At 39.3% G+C, this 12,907-nt stretch overlaps 3 protein-coding genes across 9 annotated transcripts in view; 2 read left to right on the top strand and 1 right to left on the bottom strand.

Moving 5' to 3' along the window:
• The first annotated feature begins 2,936 nt into the window (after positions 1 to 2,936).
• On the top strand, positions 2,937 to 5,934 carry banf1 (BAF nuclear assembly factor 1). Of its 2 annotated transcripts, none has more exons than XM_027023846.2 (3): positions 2,937 to 3,046; positions 3,951 to 4,121; positions 4,218 to 5,934. In XM_027023846.2, the coding sequence occupies exons 2-3, from the start codon at positions 3,996 to 3,998 to the stop codon at positions 4,362 to 4,364; spliced, it is 273 nt and encodes a 90-aa protein (XP_026879647.1). In that variant the 5' UTR covers positions 2,937 to 3,046; positions 3,951 to 3,995; the 3' UTR covers positions 4,365 to 5,934. The 2 variants fall into 2 exon arrangements, with proteins under 2 accessions (XP_026879647.1, XP_026879648.1); XM_027023847.2 differs by lacking the exon at positions 2,937 to 3,046 and adding an exon at positions 3,115 to 3,136.
• Positions 5,461 to 8,364, bottom strand: gng3 (guanine nucleotide binding protein (G protein), gamma 3). Of its 2 annotated transcripts, none has more exons than XM_027023849.2 (3): positions 8,142 to 8,364; positions 6,930 to 7,029; positions 5,461 to 6,423 (listed from the first exon to the last, which is right to left on the bottom strand). In XM_027023849.2, the coding sequence occupies exons 2-3, from the start codon at positions 7,026 to 7,028 to the stop codon at positions 6,295 to 6,297; spliced, it is 228 nt and encodes a 75-aa protein (XP_026879650.1). In that variant the 5' UTR covers position 7,029; positions 8,142 to 8,364; the 3' UTR covers positions 5,461 to 6,294. The 2 variants fall into 2 exon arrangements, with proteins under 2 accessions (XP_026879650.1, XP_026879651.1); XM_027023850.2 differs by lacking the exon at positions 8,142 to 8,364 and adding an exon at positions 7,924 to 8,099.
• Positions 8,365 to 9,147: 783 nt separating this feature from the next.
• The window catches only part of bscl2 (BSCL2 lipid droplet biogenesis associated, seipin), a 4,800-nt gene continuing 1,040 nt past the window's right edge, over positions 9,148 to 12,907 (top strand). For 2 of the 5 annotated variants that reach the window (XM_027023825.2, XM_027023823.2), the window contains exons 1-7: positions 9,148 to 9,274; positions 10,041 to 10,520; positions 10,979 to 11,060; positions 11,222 to 11,365; positions 11,803 to 11,937; positions 12,221 to 12,318; positions 12,577 to 12,718. In XM_027023825.2, the coding sequence (XP_026879626.2) occupies positions 10,210 to 10,520; positions 10,979 to 11,060; positions 11,222 to 11,365; positions 11,803 to 11,937; positions 12,221 to 12,318; positions 12,577 to 12,718 (912 nt within the window). In that variant the 5' untranslated portion in view covers positions 9,148 to 9,274; positions 10,041 to 10,209. The remainder of the gene's footprint in view (positions 9,275 to 10,040; positions 10,521 to 10,978; positions 11,061 to 11,221; positions 11,366 to 11,802; positions 11,938 to 12,220; positions 12,319 to 12,576; positions 12,719 to 12,907) is intronic. The other 3 variants (XM_027023827.2, XM_027023824.2, XM_027023826.2) reach the window with 3 other exon arrangements.

Raw genomic sequence — 12,907 nt, 5'->3', positions numbered from 1 at the left:
TTGCTGTATAAATAGCTATGTTCATGTACTAACGGGGTCTCAAACTAAGCCCTGATACTATCTCAGTTGGTTTCTCAATTATCGCTTCATACAAGTAAATTAAGTCAGTGGTGTAATCACATCAAACGCCCACCTCCATCAAATCTGTCTCTCTCTTTCTCTCTCTCTCTCTCACACACACACACACACACACACACACACACGTTTCCCACACTTCCTTTAGAAAAAAAACGGAGGTGTGTCACGGAACGCTCGCCTCCCGCGAAGCACGTGGTTTGGCCAGCTACGTGCAGTGGGAGGACCTTCGTTAGTGGCCACGCCTGCGCCTCGCGTGTCTGTGTGTTTAAACCCACGTCAGGGTGGGCAGTGTCGTTGGTCATGGTTGTGGTAACGTGTTAATGGCAATGTTATACTCGTCATTGTTAGATGTATTTATCGTGTTCGTTTAATGTTAATCGTTTCATGTTCGTGTCCTTTGTTTGGAACACGTGTGAGTGGCAGTCTTTGTGTTTGAATAAATGTACGACCCAGACGTCAGAGTCTGCCCCTCGCCCTGCGGCACTCGGGCCACCCCGCGTTACAAGGTATTTCTATATGAACTTTATTTCTAATTTTTTTCAAATTTTAAGTTTATAAGTTTAATTAAATTTCATTAAATAGGTATTATAGGTCTGTTGAAGACTAATCATTCTATGTTAACAGGGAGGATTCACAGAACCTCGGTTAAACTTAAGAAAATATGTACATAATCTTAATGGATCATCCTTCTAACTGTAACGCTGGGAGGCTAGGCAGGATGCAAAGGCGAGCCGTGTAGACCACAATGACATATATTAACATACAACAATGTAACCTAAAGGTTAAATACCGACAAACACCAACGCTTAGACGACACCTTAAATACACGCACGATAATGACACAAAATGAGGAACAGGTGTGATATACGGGGAGGGCGTGGCCATACAAACGAACACACAGAGAGACATCTGGAAAGACAGGCCATACCTTTGACAGAGCCCCTACCCAGCGGGTGCGACTCCTAGCGCACCAGCCTATCTGGCTATAGACCAATGCCAACTGGTGAGGCTGGAAGACTGAGCGACCTGACACGGGCCAGTGCGAGCAGAACTGAGAGGAGGAAGACAGGGACCAAGATGACAACAGACACATGGATGGACACACTGATGGGAACAGGCACAAACACAAAGGGGGACAAAGTGACCGGCACATTAAGTGTGACAGGGATGGGTACAGTGACAGGGAAGTGAACAAAACTACGCAAAGGGTTAGGAATTAGTCTGGGGAAGCTGGCAGGAACCCCAGCCTGTCCCCTAGTCGTCGGCTGGGTTGAAGTCCGACCAGCCTGTGGAGGATCGCCCCTTGCTGATTTGGGTGGCGGATTTGGAAGCGCACCAGCTGTTTTGCCTGTCTCTGGGGCAGGCACTGGTGACGCCTCCTTCTTGCCACTTTGTGGCTTATGCGTAGGCACACAAGCTCTGGGGCTGTATGCCTTAGGTGAGGGAGTGTCTTCAGATGATGTTGACACTGCATTCCTGCAAGTCACACGGGGCATCTTGCTGGCTCTAGAGCGACGTGCCTCGGGTAGAGTCTTGGGCGCCAGAGGCTCCTCGCTCTCGGAATCCGCTGACCACATGTCCATCACGAAGGGAGGATCCTCCAGGCGGTCGGCCTCGAGTCTGACTGGAGGCTGACATCGTGGTGCTCCTCTCTCTGTCCATAATCACCATAGCCCTCCCGATAGTCCATATAGGGATAATAGGACTCCACAGAGTCCAACCCCAGATATTGATTCTCATCTTCCCAGTACCGGTAGTCTGACAAGGGTCTGTAGGACTCTGATCTGGACATCTGAGAGGAGGGGCCATACCGTAACACTAACATTAGTCAAGTCCTTGATAAAAGTAAAAATTCTGATTTGTTACAGTTAAACATCTTTTACAATGTTATATTTTATATCATAATAATTCATAATAATTCCTATCCCACTCTTCCAGTATGTGGGCATATCTTTCCTCAAACTTTGGCCTTCTACTAGAGATGTTTGAGGGTGCAGTGTAGTATTTCCACTGTTCTAAGTATTGCACTCTTCTGGCCTGAACTTGATGTTGTCATTCCTAGAATCCTTGGGAATTACTCCTCCAGGTTAGGAGTCACAGCTCCATGTCCCTATTAGAATACATTTTCTTCATTCTCTTCATTTCTTCTGTCTTCTTTCTATTTTATAACTGGATGTTTTGGACAGTGGTTCTTCGTTGGTTGTGCAAACAAGTGTTTCTCAACTTTGCTTGCATGAAGCACATCTGTGTGAGACACAATGGCAATTCTAAAGTCTGTTGTGACCCTACACAAAATTCACAGGGCCCATTTAGGGAATTCGGGTCTCATACTGTCATTACATATTTAGCATATTGCCACTGCTGTAGTTTAAAATGTATCAGCTTTCAGGGGCTCAGGCCCTCAGCAGTCATTGGCCTTGCCTGGCAAGACATTTTGTTTCTCTGAAAACCTTATGTACTACACTGCAATGTTCACTACCCTTACACCTTTAACCACAGTACATTGTAGTTATGTAGACATAGTAAAAAGTGTACTGTAGGTTTCTGGAAGCTGTGCTTCTTGAAAAGCACTTTGTTTGCATAGCTGATAAAGGACCTCTGACACTAATGAACAGAACATTATAAAATAATATTCCTATAGTCTAAAACATACAAGAACTAGGAGAACATTTTAATAATGAAATGTTGACCCTGATGCACCCCTTTACTTCACCATAGTGGACTCATGAAATAATGACACGAAATAGAGAAATTTCATATTATATACCACCAGCCACCAGAAGGCCCTCTTGAAACCGAAAAAGCAAGAAATTCTGGTTAGGAAACGGAAATACATTTGCTAAAGGCGGGATCAGGAAGTTGTGTTTGAACGCATTTTAATTAGCTGTTTAGCAACCATTAAGAATTAGCACAGCAGTGCGTGAAAGAGGACGGTGATAGCTGGCGCTTTGGTTAGGCGTTATCTAAGGTAACTAACATTAAATGTAATCGTCACTACGTTATTCTCCTAAGAGCACTGAATCTTGCACGGACGACCGATTACTAGAAAATGAATTAGGTAACCTAGCTAGCTAATTAGTTATGAGCTACTAAATCTGAAGTGGCGCTATAAGATATAACTATGTCCAGATAGCTAGTCGGTTTGTGAACTTTGAGCCAGGCTAACTAACCCTAGTTACAGTTCTAGCTAGCTAAGATAACCTAGGTTAATTACCTCAAACCTCAGAAAAGTAGCAAATTAGATAATAACTATATTTACAAGATTGTTTTATATACGTGTATTTACCAAAATCTAGCGTCACGTGTACTTTACCAAATTACAAATCCTGGATACACAGCTCAATCGCTCGAGTAAAGATGACTTGTTTATGACTGTTTGCTTACGAACCCCTTATAAGCGCTCCTTTCGCTTTCATTTTTCTTGTCATTTAGCTTAGCTAACTAGTTATATTTCCAGTTAAGTCAAGTAGCGTTGGGTATCATGTCATTCAAGCAAATAATGGTTTCACTGTCACTAAAATTATTCAGCCTTGCTAATTAGCAGAGTAGCTGATCATGATCGATTTTGGCATTCTGGCCAAACATCTGGTCGCATATGAGTTTTCATAGCTAGCTAAAGATGTGCATTCCTTCTAAATATAGCGAACGAGCGTGCTAAATATGGACTGGATTATTTTCAAGGGAGCGAACTGGAGCTAGGATAACGTTACCTTATTCTCCTTGTCTTCTGGCTAAAACAGTAGTGTAATGAGTGAAGTCTATACACACAGGTCCAACTTCTCTTTTAATGTTGTAGTTAATTTTCTTTTAAATGTATAGATGTGCTCTTGGTGTATCTTATGAAGTACTAATGAATTTTCTCCTCTTTTCAGTACAAACTCTTGAAGGACTACTTCCCCATCACACCAAAACAAACAATGTCTTCAACATCACAGAAACACAAAGAGTTTGTAGCAGAGCCCATGGGTGAGAAACCAGTGATGGCACTTGCTGGAATCGGTGAAGTTCTTGGAAAGAGACTGGAGGAAAAGGGCTTTGACAAAGTGAGACACTTTCATGGTTTGCTATCTAGAAAGAATGTTAAATGTAAGGAGTATTGTGAGAGGTAATGTGGCTTTCACTTTACATTCTTCCCTCAGGCATATGTTGTTCTTGGGCAATTCCTAGTGTTGAAGAAGGATGAGGAGCTGTTTCGGGACTGGTTAAAGGATACATGTGGGGCAAATATAAAACAGCAAGGCGACTGCTATGGTTGCCTGCGAGAATGGTGTGACTCTTTCCTGTAAAAATCTTTTTGGTTTTCTTTTTAAACACATTAGGTTGGTGTCATTCTTTTTTTTATTTACATGTCACACATGCTCCCTTCAAACCTTTGGATGCAGTCAAAGCTTCAGTGTTTCACACTGAGACATGAAGAGAATATTGCCCCTTTCATGAAATTTGTTTCTTTACTTCATTTGACATTATGGCAGTATCAAAACAAAGCAGATTTGATTAGAGCAACAATAGGCCAATGTTTTAAACAATTGTTTTATAGTTAATGATGTATGAAGCCAAATCAGTTTCACATGTTCTTTAACTCTGATTATAGATGCTAATTTTGATATTTACAGCATCTTCACTTCTAGCTGTCCTTGTATGGCTTGATTAAGAACTGAACCACCATGATGATCATTTTAGGTTAGATTACAGATATTTATGAGAATACTGACTACTTTTGTCTTTTCAGATTCCATACATGTTGGCAGTGGTATTTTAAAGCTTTTAATAGAAGTGGCAAAACTGCTCTAAAGTAGTTAGTGTGTTTTAAGAGTTCCCTTAAATGTTTGTTAGGAAAGGAAGATATAGTAATGCTGAAATAAATTGTTACATTGTCTGTGTTTTTCAATAAATCAAAAAAAATGCCTTAAATTAATTGTCCACATCAAATGGTACCTGATTGAAAGATCTGTCCTTCAGTATACATACTGGTCCTGTTTTAAGGCAATAACTAAATGTAAGCCCCTTTACTGTGGTGTGATGTTTACCAAATGTTATACTGCTCCTGGAAAAAAAAATTTTTTTTTTTTAAATATCAGCTTAAGTATAATGCACAAGTTTGGCAATACCTTCCATGTAGCTCACACCTAGGATATTTTGATGTATACTGTTATCCTAAGGAAAAAAGCAGGAACACTATTATTTGCAGTTACAGACCAGATGCTGTCCTGTGTCAATGTTAATGAAGGGTGTGTTGCATCACTGTAACCTTTAAACTTTTTTTTTTTTTTTTTTTTTTTTTTTTTTTTTTTAACTGGGCCCTGTTCGATATGAAGTATGAAAAGTTTACAAATGTCGGAGTCATGTCCTACGTAACCTCAAAAAGACAAGGACACAAACCGACAGTCTTGGTAACACTATATTTTTAATTTGATTCTGTCTAATATTTTTGTAAACCCAGACTGGATCACATCAAGATTTAGTGATTACAGATTCTTGTTGCTTGGCCTCTTTAACAGGTGAACTCTTGGGTAACACTCATCTGATACTGTTCATATGAGTGTATGGATACTGAACTGAAATCTATACAGCATGTTGCTTTGTTGATAGCCAATAGCTGTTTCCATTATTCAGATTTTGTTTTTGTTTTGTTTTGAAGTGTTATGTGTAGGTCTGTGCATCTTACTTGGCTAATATGTCCAAAAAGTTAAACTTGTCCTTTGCCAAAATTTACAAGCATACAGAGCCACTTTAAAGGAGGCTTAAAAAACCCAAAATATACAGAATTTATAAATCACAATTGTATACCATGTGAGGGAAAAAGTATAAAGCAAAGGATGTTACTTAAAGGTTTAATAAAAGTTAAAATAATGAAAACATTCAACCCCAACGCCTATTTTCATTGGATAGAAAAATCATGTGCTTGCATATGTGTCTGTTTACCATATACATTTTATAACTGCTGCTTTCTATCTGATGCACATCTTACCAAACAGAGATTGAGTGTCTCTCATAGAACACAGAAAATAGCACAAAATGTTCTCACACGAACAAGGTTATGGATATTTAGCCTTGGCCACTGTCAAAGGTGAAATTCTGGAACCACGGTTTTTGGAACCAGAAATTTAGAACTCTCACATTGTAATATTTTGTGTTAATTAATGTGTTTATATGTGTAATGCACGTACACAAATCAGAATCATCTAAATGACTCTGATGCCATTCTCTGCGTCCTGCTCAGAGGAGGGCACAGAAGAATTTTTTCTCCCTGAAGGGGTTCTCTGAGGTGGGCACAGGTGTGATGAGTGGGTCTTCGCAGGCATGGGCATCACAGTAAGCCATCAAGTCTGCTGCTGCCTTGGATACCTGAGGGTGTGGGGATGAAGCCATTCAATAGGGGCTTGATTCCATCAATACCAATTACCACCATACAATAAACGGAGGTTAGTTGAAATATGCTAGTCATATTGCTCTATTATGTGAACATAATGGCAAGGCCCATTGTAGGAAACTTAAATTGCATTTCTATTTTTGCAATGATTGTAATTAGGTCTGTTCTTGCATTTTTATTTATTTTTTTGTTATTTTGTTTCAATCATAAGTAATTTATGCTGTTTCATGTATACTTGAATGCTTACACTTTGAATGCCTAAGTGATTATGGGACATGCACTGCCATGGGGGCTAGCAGAATTAGGCCATACCAATTAACCTGATTCCAAATCAGTGAGCACATCTGATATCAAATTAATGTGTGTCAAGAGGGAGAAAATGATTTAAAAAGAGAAGTATAAAAGATGATATTTGCACCTGTTTTCACATATTTCATCCAATGTTTTTATATTTTACTTTTTTAAAATTACTTTCTCTCACCTTAATTCGACAAAAACTGGCCTCAATCTTCAGCTGTTCCACCAGCTTCCTTGCCTGGCCGACACTCATGGTGCTGTTCACAGGGGTGTCTCCTTTCATCCTGCCATGCACAGCACAAACACACACCTGCATACACTGGCAAAAATAACACTTACAAAAAGAACTACACACATTGCATCAGCTCACAAAGTCACAGTTAATTGTTAGGGGTGGAACATGTACATCATAAATCCCAATTTGTGATTCCCAGAAGCTTCACTAATTTTTAGAGGCATCATTAATTATCAGTGACAACTCTGGTTTACAGAACACTTCCTGTTGTGGAAGTCCAGAATTCTAGAAATCTTTTCTTTCTTCCACCACTTATCTCTCTCCTGTTCCCTTCTTCCTCTTCTCTTAGGAGACATTCTTCCACTGTATCATTTACTACTTCCTGGCTAAAAGTCACTTGCCCTAGTAAATCTTTAGTGACAATGATAAGCGACAGTCTGATTTCAATAGCTCTTGTCATACTGCAGAACTGTTTAATTCATCTTGATACTTGCATTTATGGTGCTTTCATAGTATTTATTTTTAAACAAACATAAAATAGAATTTACATGACTTGTTGAGGAATTTTGGAATCTTAACAGTTCACTTTGCTTGGATATCAGAGTAGTATTAACTTAAACCACAATGCAGTGTGCTTGAGACCCATGCTGAGTGTATTCATTTTCCACACAGACTCTGTTATCACACAAATCAGTCACCACATGGGAAACAGCATAATCTTTTTCAGACACTGCTGACAAATTAATATAGATTCTTTCTTAATTTGATGAGCATTATTGTACAGATTATTTACAGTGTTACACAAATCCATATAGTAGGTATTGGCAGCACAAAAATGGAAACTGGGCCAAATGCATGCACAGCAATCATGGCTACTCACACATTATCGGTTAATATAACATCATACACTATAGACTACACTATATATATGAATTTGGATTACCTGATGGACAGATTTCCCAATTTACACCATATATTAAATGCAGTGTTAAAGAGGACTCATTCTAATACTTAGAGAAATTTAGAAGAAAATTATTGAGGATGAATGAAGAAGGAAATGCAAAAAAAAAACAACAAAAAAACAACCCCATAAGAGATAAATCTGTTTTCCCCATTCTGGGCCTACCAATTCCCTTTCTCCCTTCTTCTCCTCTCTCTTACCCTTGTTGTATTCCTCTTCTGGCGTTAGCTCTCCCTCCTCTTCTGTGCTTATTCCTTTTTCTCCCTCTGTCTGTCTGTCTGTGTTTTTAGCTCTCAGTGCAGCCAGACCCCACCCTCATAGACAGTATGGATGCTACCTTGTTCCGTACAGTCGACTGCACTGCAATTCTGCTACAATAAGCACCAGTCTCCTGATACATGCACAAAACTCCCCTCTGCAGAGTGGAATGTGCCAAGTAAGGACAGGGGGCTCCACGGTAATTGATTTATTCTGGGCTGGTCCATACCATTTCTGCACTAGTTAGGTGTAATGAGGGAGAGGTTAAATATGTGGAGGAAAATATATGACATGAAAGAGAAAACAAGACATGATTGGAGTAGGTATGGGATATTTCTGATCAAATCCTTGCATTTAACAACAGTATGTGTGTGGTACCCAGCTTTTACTTGCATCCGTAAATCTTCTCTCTTCTTGCTCTGTTACCATGGGAACTGCTGCAGTCTCAGCCTCTTTGTCTAAAATGTGGCACCATTTTGTCTCAATGGTCTCTCCCACCCAGGTTAAGATCTTATATGGTTCTCCACATGGCTACACTACTTTGTCTGCATTAATATATCCCCTTGCCTCCCAGATCACACATCCATTTGTGCAACTGTGAACATTATCTGAGATTTGAAAATGTTGACACACTCCAGGTCTGACTGATATGCTGAAAAATGATTCCATTACTTTTTAGAATGCTATATAGTGTCTATTAGATTACTGGAAATAAGAGGATAAACCTAATATACATTTTATTATCAAAATCAAACAAAAAAAGGTGTCAAAAATACGATCGACATTTAATAGAGGATAGAACAGTTTACTGAGAGAGAGAGAGAGAGAGAGAGAGAGAGAGAGAGAGAGAGAGAGAGAGAGAGAGAGAGAGAGAGAGAGAGAAAAAAATCTTTTATATTAGGGTTTTACATCGCCATACAGAATTCGTATCGCGAGAAGTAGCTCTGTTCCCCCACACTTGCCGTATTTGGAGTTCTGCTTCTGGGTCCTGCCTGGAGGTGTTAGCTGACAGTTATCTAAGTTTGTTAACACAATTATTTTCTTTACATGTGATATATACATATATTCCTAGAAGGTGAGTAATAATAATAAAAAATATTATATTATTATTATAATAATCATTATTAGTAAGGAAACTAGTTACCAATACAGCGATGCTTCTTGTCTTGGCATACTGGTTAGCTATGTAGCTACTGGCTAGCCATTCATTGACTGTTCACTAGTGACGTTAGCTAGCTAGCTAGGTAAGCCAGCTATGTGATTGTTGTTAAAGTTTCAGTTCTAATACAAAAAAGGTTCACATTTTGATTATTTTTTAGTGTCATCTTTTACTGTCATCTCTGTGAGCCAAACCGTTACACCAGATGACATTGCTTCATAATATCATGTTGAAATGAACGGATAGAAAATTAAGATGCTATCATTTGTCATTGCCGTGCCATGTTGACTGTGTCCGCATAGGTTAGTTAACGCTAGCTAGCTAGCTTAATTCTTTAGCTTGCAAACTATCTTTGTTGTTTACTTGATTTGTGATTAAGTTATGGAAATTAGGTCCGAATATTAGAATCACCAAAACACACGCTTGTAACATGGTTCATGCTATCGCTGCGGTCCTGAGGTTCGGTGCTCTGAGATACGGTGGCGTGTATAGTGGCGTGTATATTAACTTATTCTGTCTTATCTGTAAAAGCGCATACATATCTTAAGTTTTGTACTTGAAACGTCTCAGATTGGATAATTAATATTGCATTACAAGTTGTGGCAGTTTTTTAAAAACCATGTTTTGTGTAAGCCCATGCTTAATGTTTTTGTTGTTTTGTCTATTTTTTAAATTTCTTTAGGTTTTTGAGGACGCAACCACAATCTGAGCTAACAGTGTACTCGTATCATATAACAGTCTAGAGTCATAAATGTCACTGAAAAGGATAGTTATATTAGTGATATAAAAAAATCCCTAAATGTCTTCCACATCTGCCAAAACTCAGTGATGGAGTGTTTGAGTCGGTGTTTATGAATTCTGAGAAGCATCACGCTGTGGCAGGAGTGGAGAACAGACGGAATCCAGGGAGCAGGAGACCACAGCCAGGGCAAGACAGCTGTGGACTAGAGCAAATGGGCTCGGTCTTGGGGCCCGTTCTGCTGTGGCTCCAGGATGTGGCAGCTGTGACCCTGCTGAGGGCTCGCAGAACGCTACTGCGGGCTGCCATTCTGTGCTGTGTACTGGTGCTGCTTCTCTGGGTCTCAATCTTTCTCTATGGCAGCTTCTACTATTCCTACATGCCCACTGTTAGCTTCTCCACACCAGTCAACTACCACTACAGGTACAGGCACCTGTTTTGTGTGTGTTGGTCATAATCACTGTGCAATGATTTGTATGTGATGGCAAATATTTAAATCTTCAATCAAGGGTTTGTATAGGCATTTTTGCTTTCCATCTTTATCCAGTATTCCTATTGATTCTCAAAAAACATCCTTCCTAATGCCTTACTTTACATATAAAATTAATTTATCTGATTGCAAACACATAATAACAAAGGTGGTCCATTGAAAATGTAAACAGGCTCTCTCAGGTTTATGAAGTTCCTTATACCTGTGAATGTCGGTGTCTGTGTTCAGAGTTCTATCTGTGACTTTGAGGAGAGCAACTGCTGTCAACCTCTTCATTTAGTGTTTCAGACACCTGAATATGAGGGTTACCACTGTTTTTCTGAAATTACTTTGTATGGCTACATCTTAATTACTTTCAGGAATAATTGGATTAAATTCTCCAATGTTTCAGAACAGACTGTGAATCACTCAATTCAGGTCTTTGTTCATTCCCCATGGCCAACATCTCTCTCCTAAAGAATGGCAAAGAGCAGGTGAAATCCTCACTCTTTTTAAAAAATTATTATTTAGCAATTGTTTGGGCTGGCTGAGTTCATTAAAATGTGATAGAAAAATTGTGCCAGAATATTTAAAAACTACATCTCAAAAATAAATGTTTAATACCAAGAAATTATAACAATTCTTTGTTTTGTAGGTGATGATGTATGGTCAGCCATACCGGGTATCTCTTGAATTGGAGATGCCGGAATCTCCAGTTAATGAGCAGCTTGGCATGTTCATGGTCAGAATGTCTTGCTACACCAAGAATGGGATAACCGTGTCCACTGTGACTCGCTCTGTGAGTAAGACTAAAGACTCTTTCACCCAAAAGCTTGGAATCAGCTGATCTGTAATTGATGTGAAATATTCCAAAATATTTGTTACCTGATGTTACAATAAAAGCCCACAAGAGGGTGTCCTGGGCATTCTGAAAGATCCATATAATCCTGAGTTAAGAGTTAGAAATAATATAATCATTTTAGGTCCAGCACCACTCTAATACTTACTTTCTCAGTTCAGGTATTGGAATATTCCCCATATGACAGCAAGACTCTTTAATCATAATGGCCTCCACAGTCTTGTGTGTAGCTTACCTAGGATTCATTTCAAAATACTTTTTATGAAGTTGGTCTCCCATCTCAGCATGCTTGACTACCTGTGTTTCCTTCTGTCATGGTAGCCTCAGACTGTGTATCCATCTTACCTTTTGAAAGCAGCTGTGTTGTGTCCTGCTAGGCCATGCTGCACTATCGCTCCAGCCTTCTGCAGACGCTGAACACCCTGGTGTTCTCCCCGCTGCTGCTCACTGGGCTGTCAGAGCAGAAGCAACTCATAGATGTGGAGCTTTTTTCAGACTACAAGTCTGACTCTGTAAGTACCCCAAAGAAGATCTCCCTGCTCCATCTTAGTGTATACTCACCTGATGTGAACTATAGAAATATGGTATGAATTTGGTATAAATTTTTGAAATGCTAAATATAATATAATTAGAATGGTAGTCCATCATGTGAACTGTGTGTTATCATTACTGACTTCTGTTGCATATTTCAGCTGCTTTTGTTTCACTTTTGATTTTCACTCAATGCTTTAATGGTAGTGATATAGAAAATGCTTTACTTCATTTAAAGGGATTTTCCTGGTTTCCCTTTTACAGTACCAGCCTACCATTGGGGCAGTGATAGAAATTCAGTCTCGACAAGTGCAGATCTACTCAGCCCAGCTTAGAATCCATGCCTACTTCACTGGTATCAGGCATGTAACATTGCCTTTCCCCTCTCAGACTTTTACCTGATAATTATTTCCATTGTCGTGATGTTTTTGTAATGGAGGCATACCAATTCTTATCTTATATGATTAATTTCTAGCAACACTCAAATTTGATAATATGCTGAAATGATATAAAGGATAACATTCTTGTATGTAGGCCTTTTGTGGCTCTATCCAGTAGTGCTCAGCAGTAATCGGTGTCAGTGAGACTCTTAAGCCTTTTCCATCGTTCTCTCTCCATAGATACCTCTTGTATAACTTCCCTCTGACATCAGCAGTGATTGGAGTTGCCAGTAACTTCACCTTCCTCAGTGTTATTGTGCTCTTTAGTTACCTGCAGTTCATCTGGGGGGGACTGTGGCCCCCGGAGCAGGTCCGAGTCCAGGTTAGCTGCTTGTGTGCTACGGCAGTTAAAGAAACAAGTTAATACATGTATACATGTGTCTGAGTAGCTCAGTAGGCATTTAATGTAGTAAACCTTCGAAATTATTTCATATACAGTGCAGATATTGTTCAGAATAGTATAATTAAAAAAAAATCTTTATCTTGAAGTTTGCTCATTTTGATGATTGTA

The sequence above is a fragment of the Electrophorus electricus genome, chromosome 6 (genome assembly GCF_013358815.1).
Source record: "Electrophorus electricus isolate fEleEle1 chromosome 6, fEleEle1.pri, whole genome shotgun sequence".
Taxonomy (NCBI): Eukaryota; Metazoa; Chordata; class Actinopteri; order Gymnotiformes; family Gymnotidae; genus Electrophorus; species Electrophorus electricus.
This window is presented reverse-complemented; position numbering and strand designations above follow the sequence as displayed.

What these genes read in the sequence shown, in the direction of transcription:
- banf1 (XM_027023846.2), top strand. Translation starts at nt 3,996, where the DNA reads ATGTCTTCAACATCACAGAAACACAAAGAGTTTGTAGCAGAGCCCATG. An exon ending in AGGAAAAGGGCTTTGACAAA is followed by an intron (nt 4,122 to 4,217) that starts GTGAGACACTTT and finishes TTCTTCCCTCAG; the next exon opens with GCATATGTTGTTCTTGGGCA.
- gng3 (XM_027023849.2), bottom strand. Translation starts at nt 7,028, where the DNA reads ATGAAAGGAGACACCCCTGTGAACAGCACCATGAGTGTCGGCCAGGCA. An exon ending in CCAGTTTTTGTCGAATTAAG is followed by an intron (nt 6,424 to 6,929) that starts GTGAGAGAAAGT and finishes CCACACCCTCAG; the next exon opens with GTATCCAAGGCAGCAGCAGA.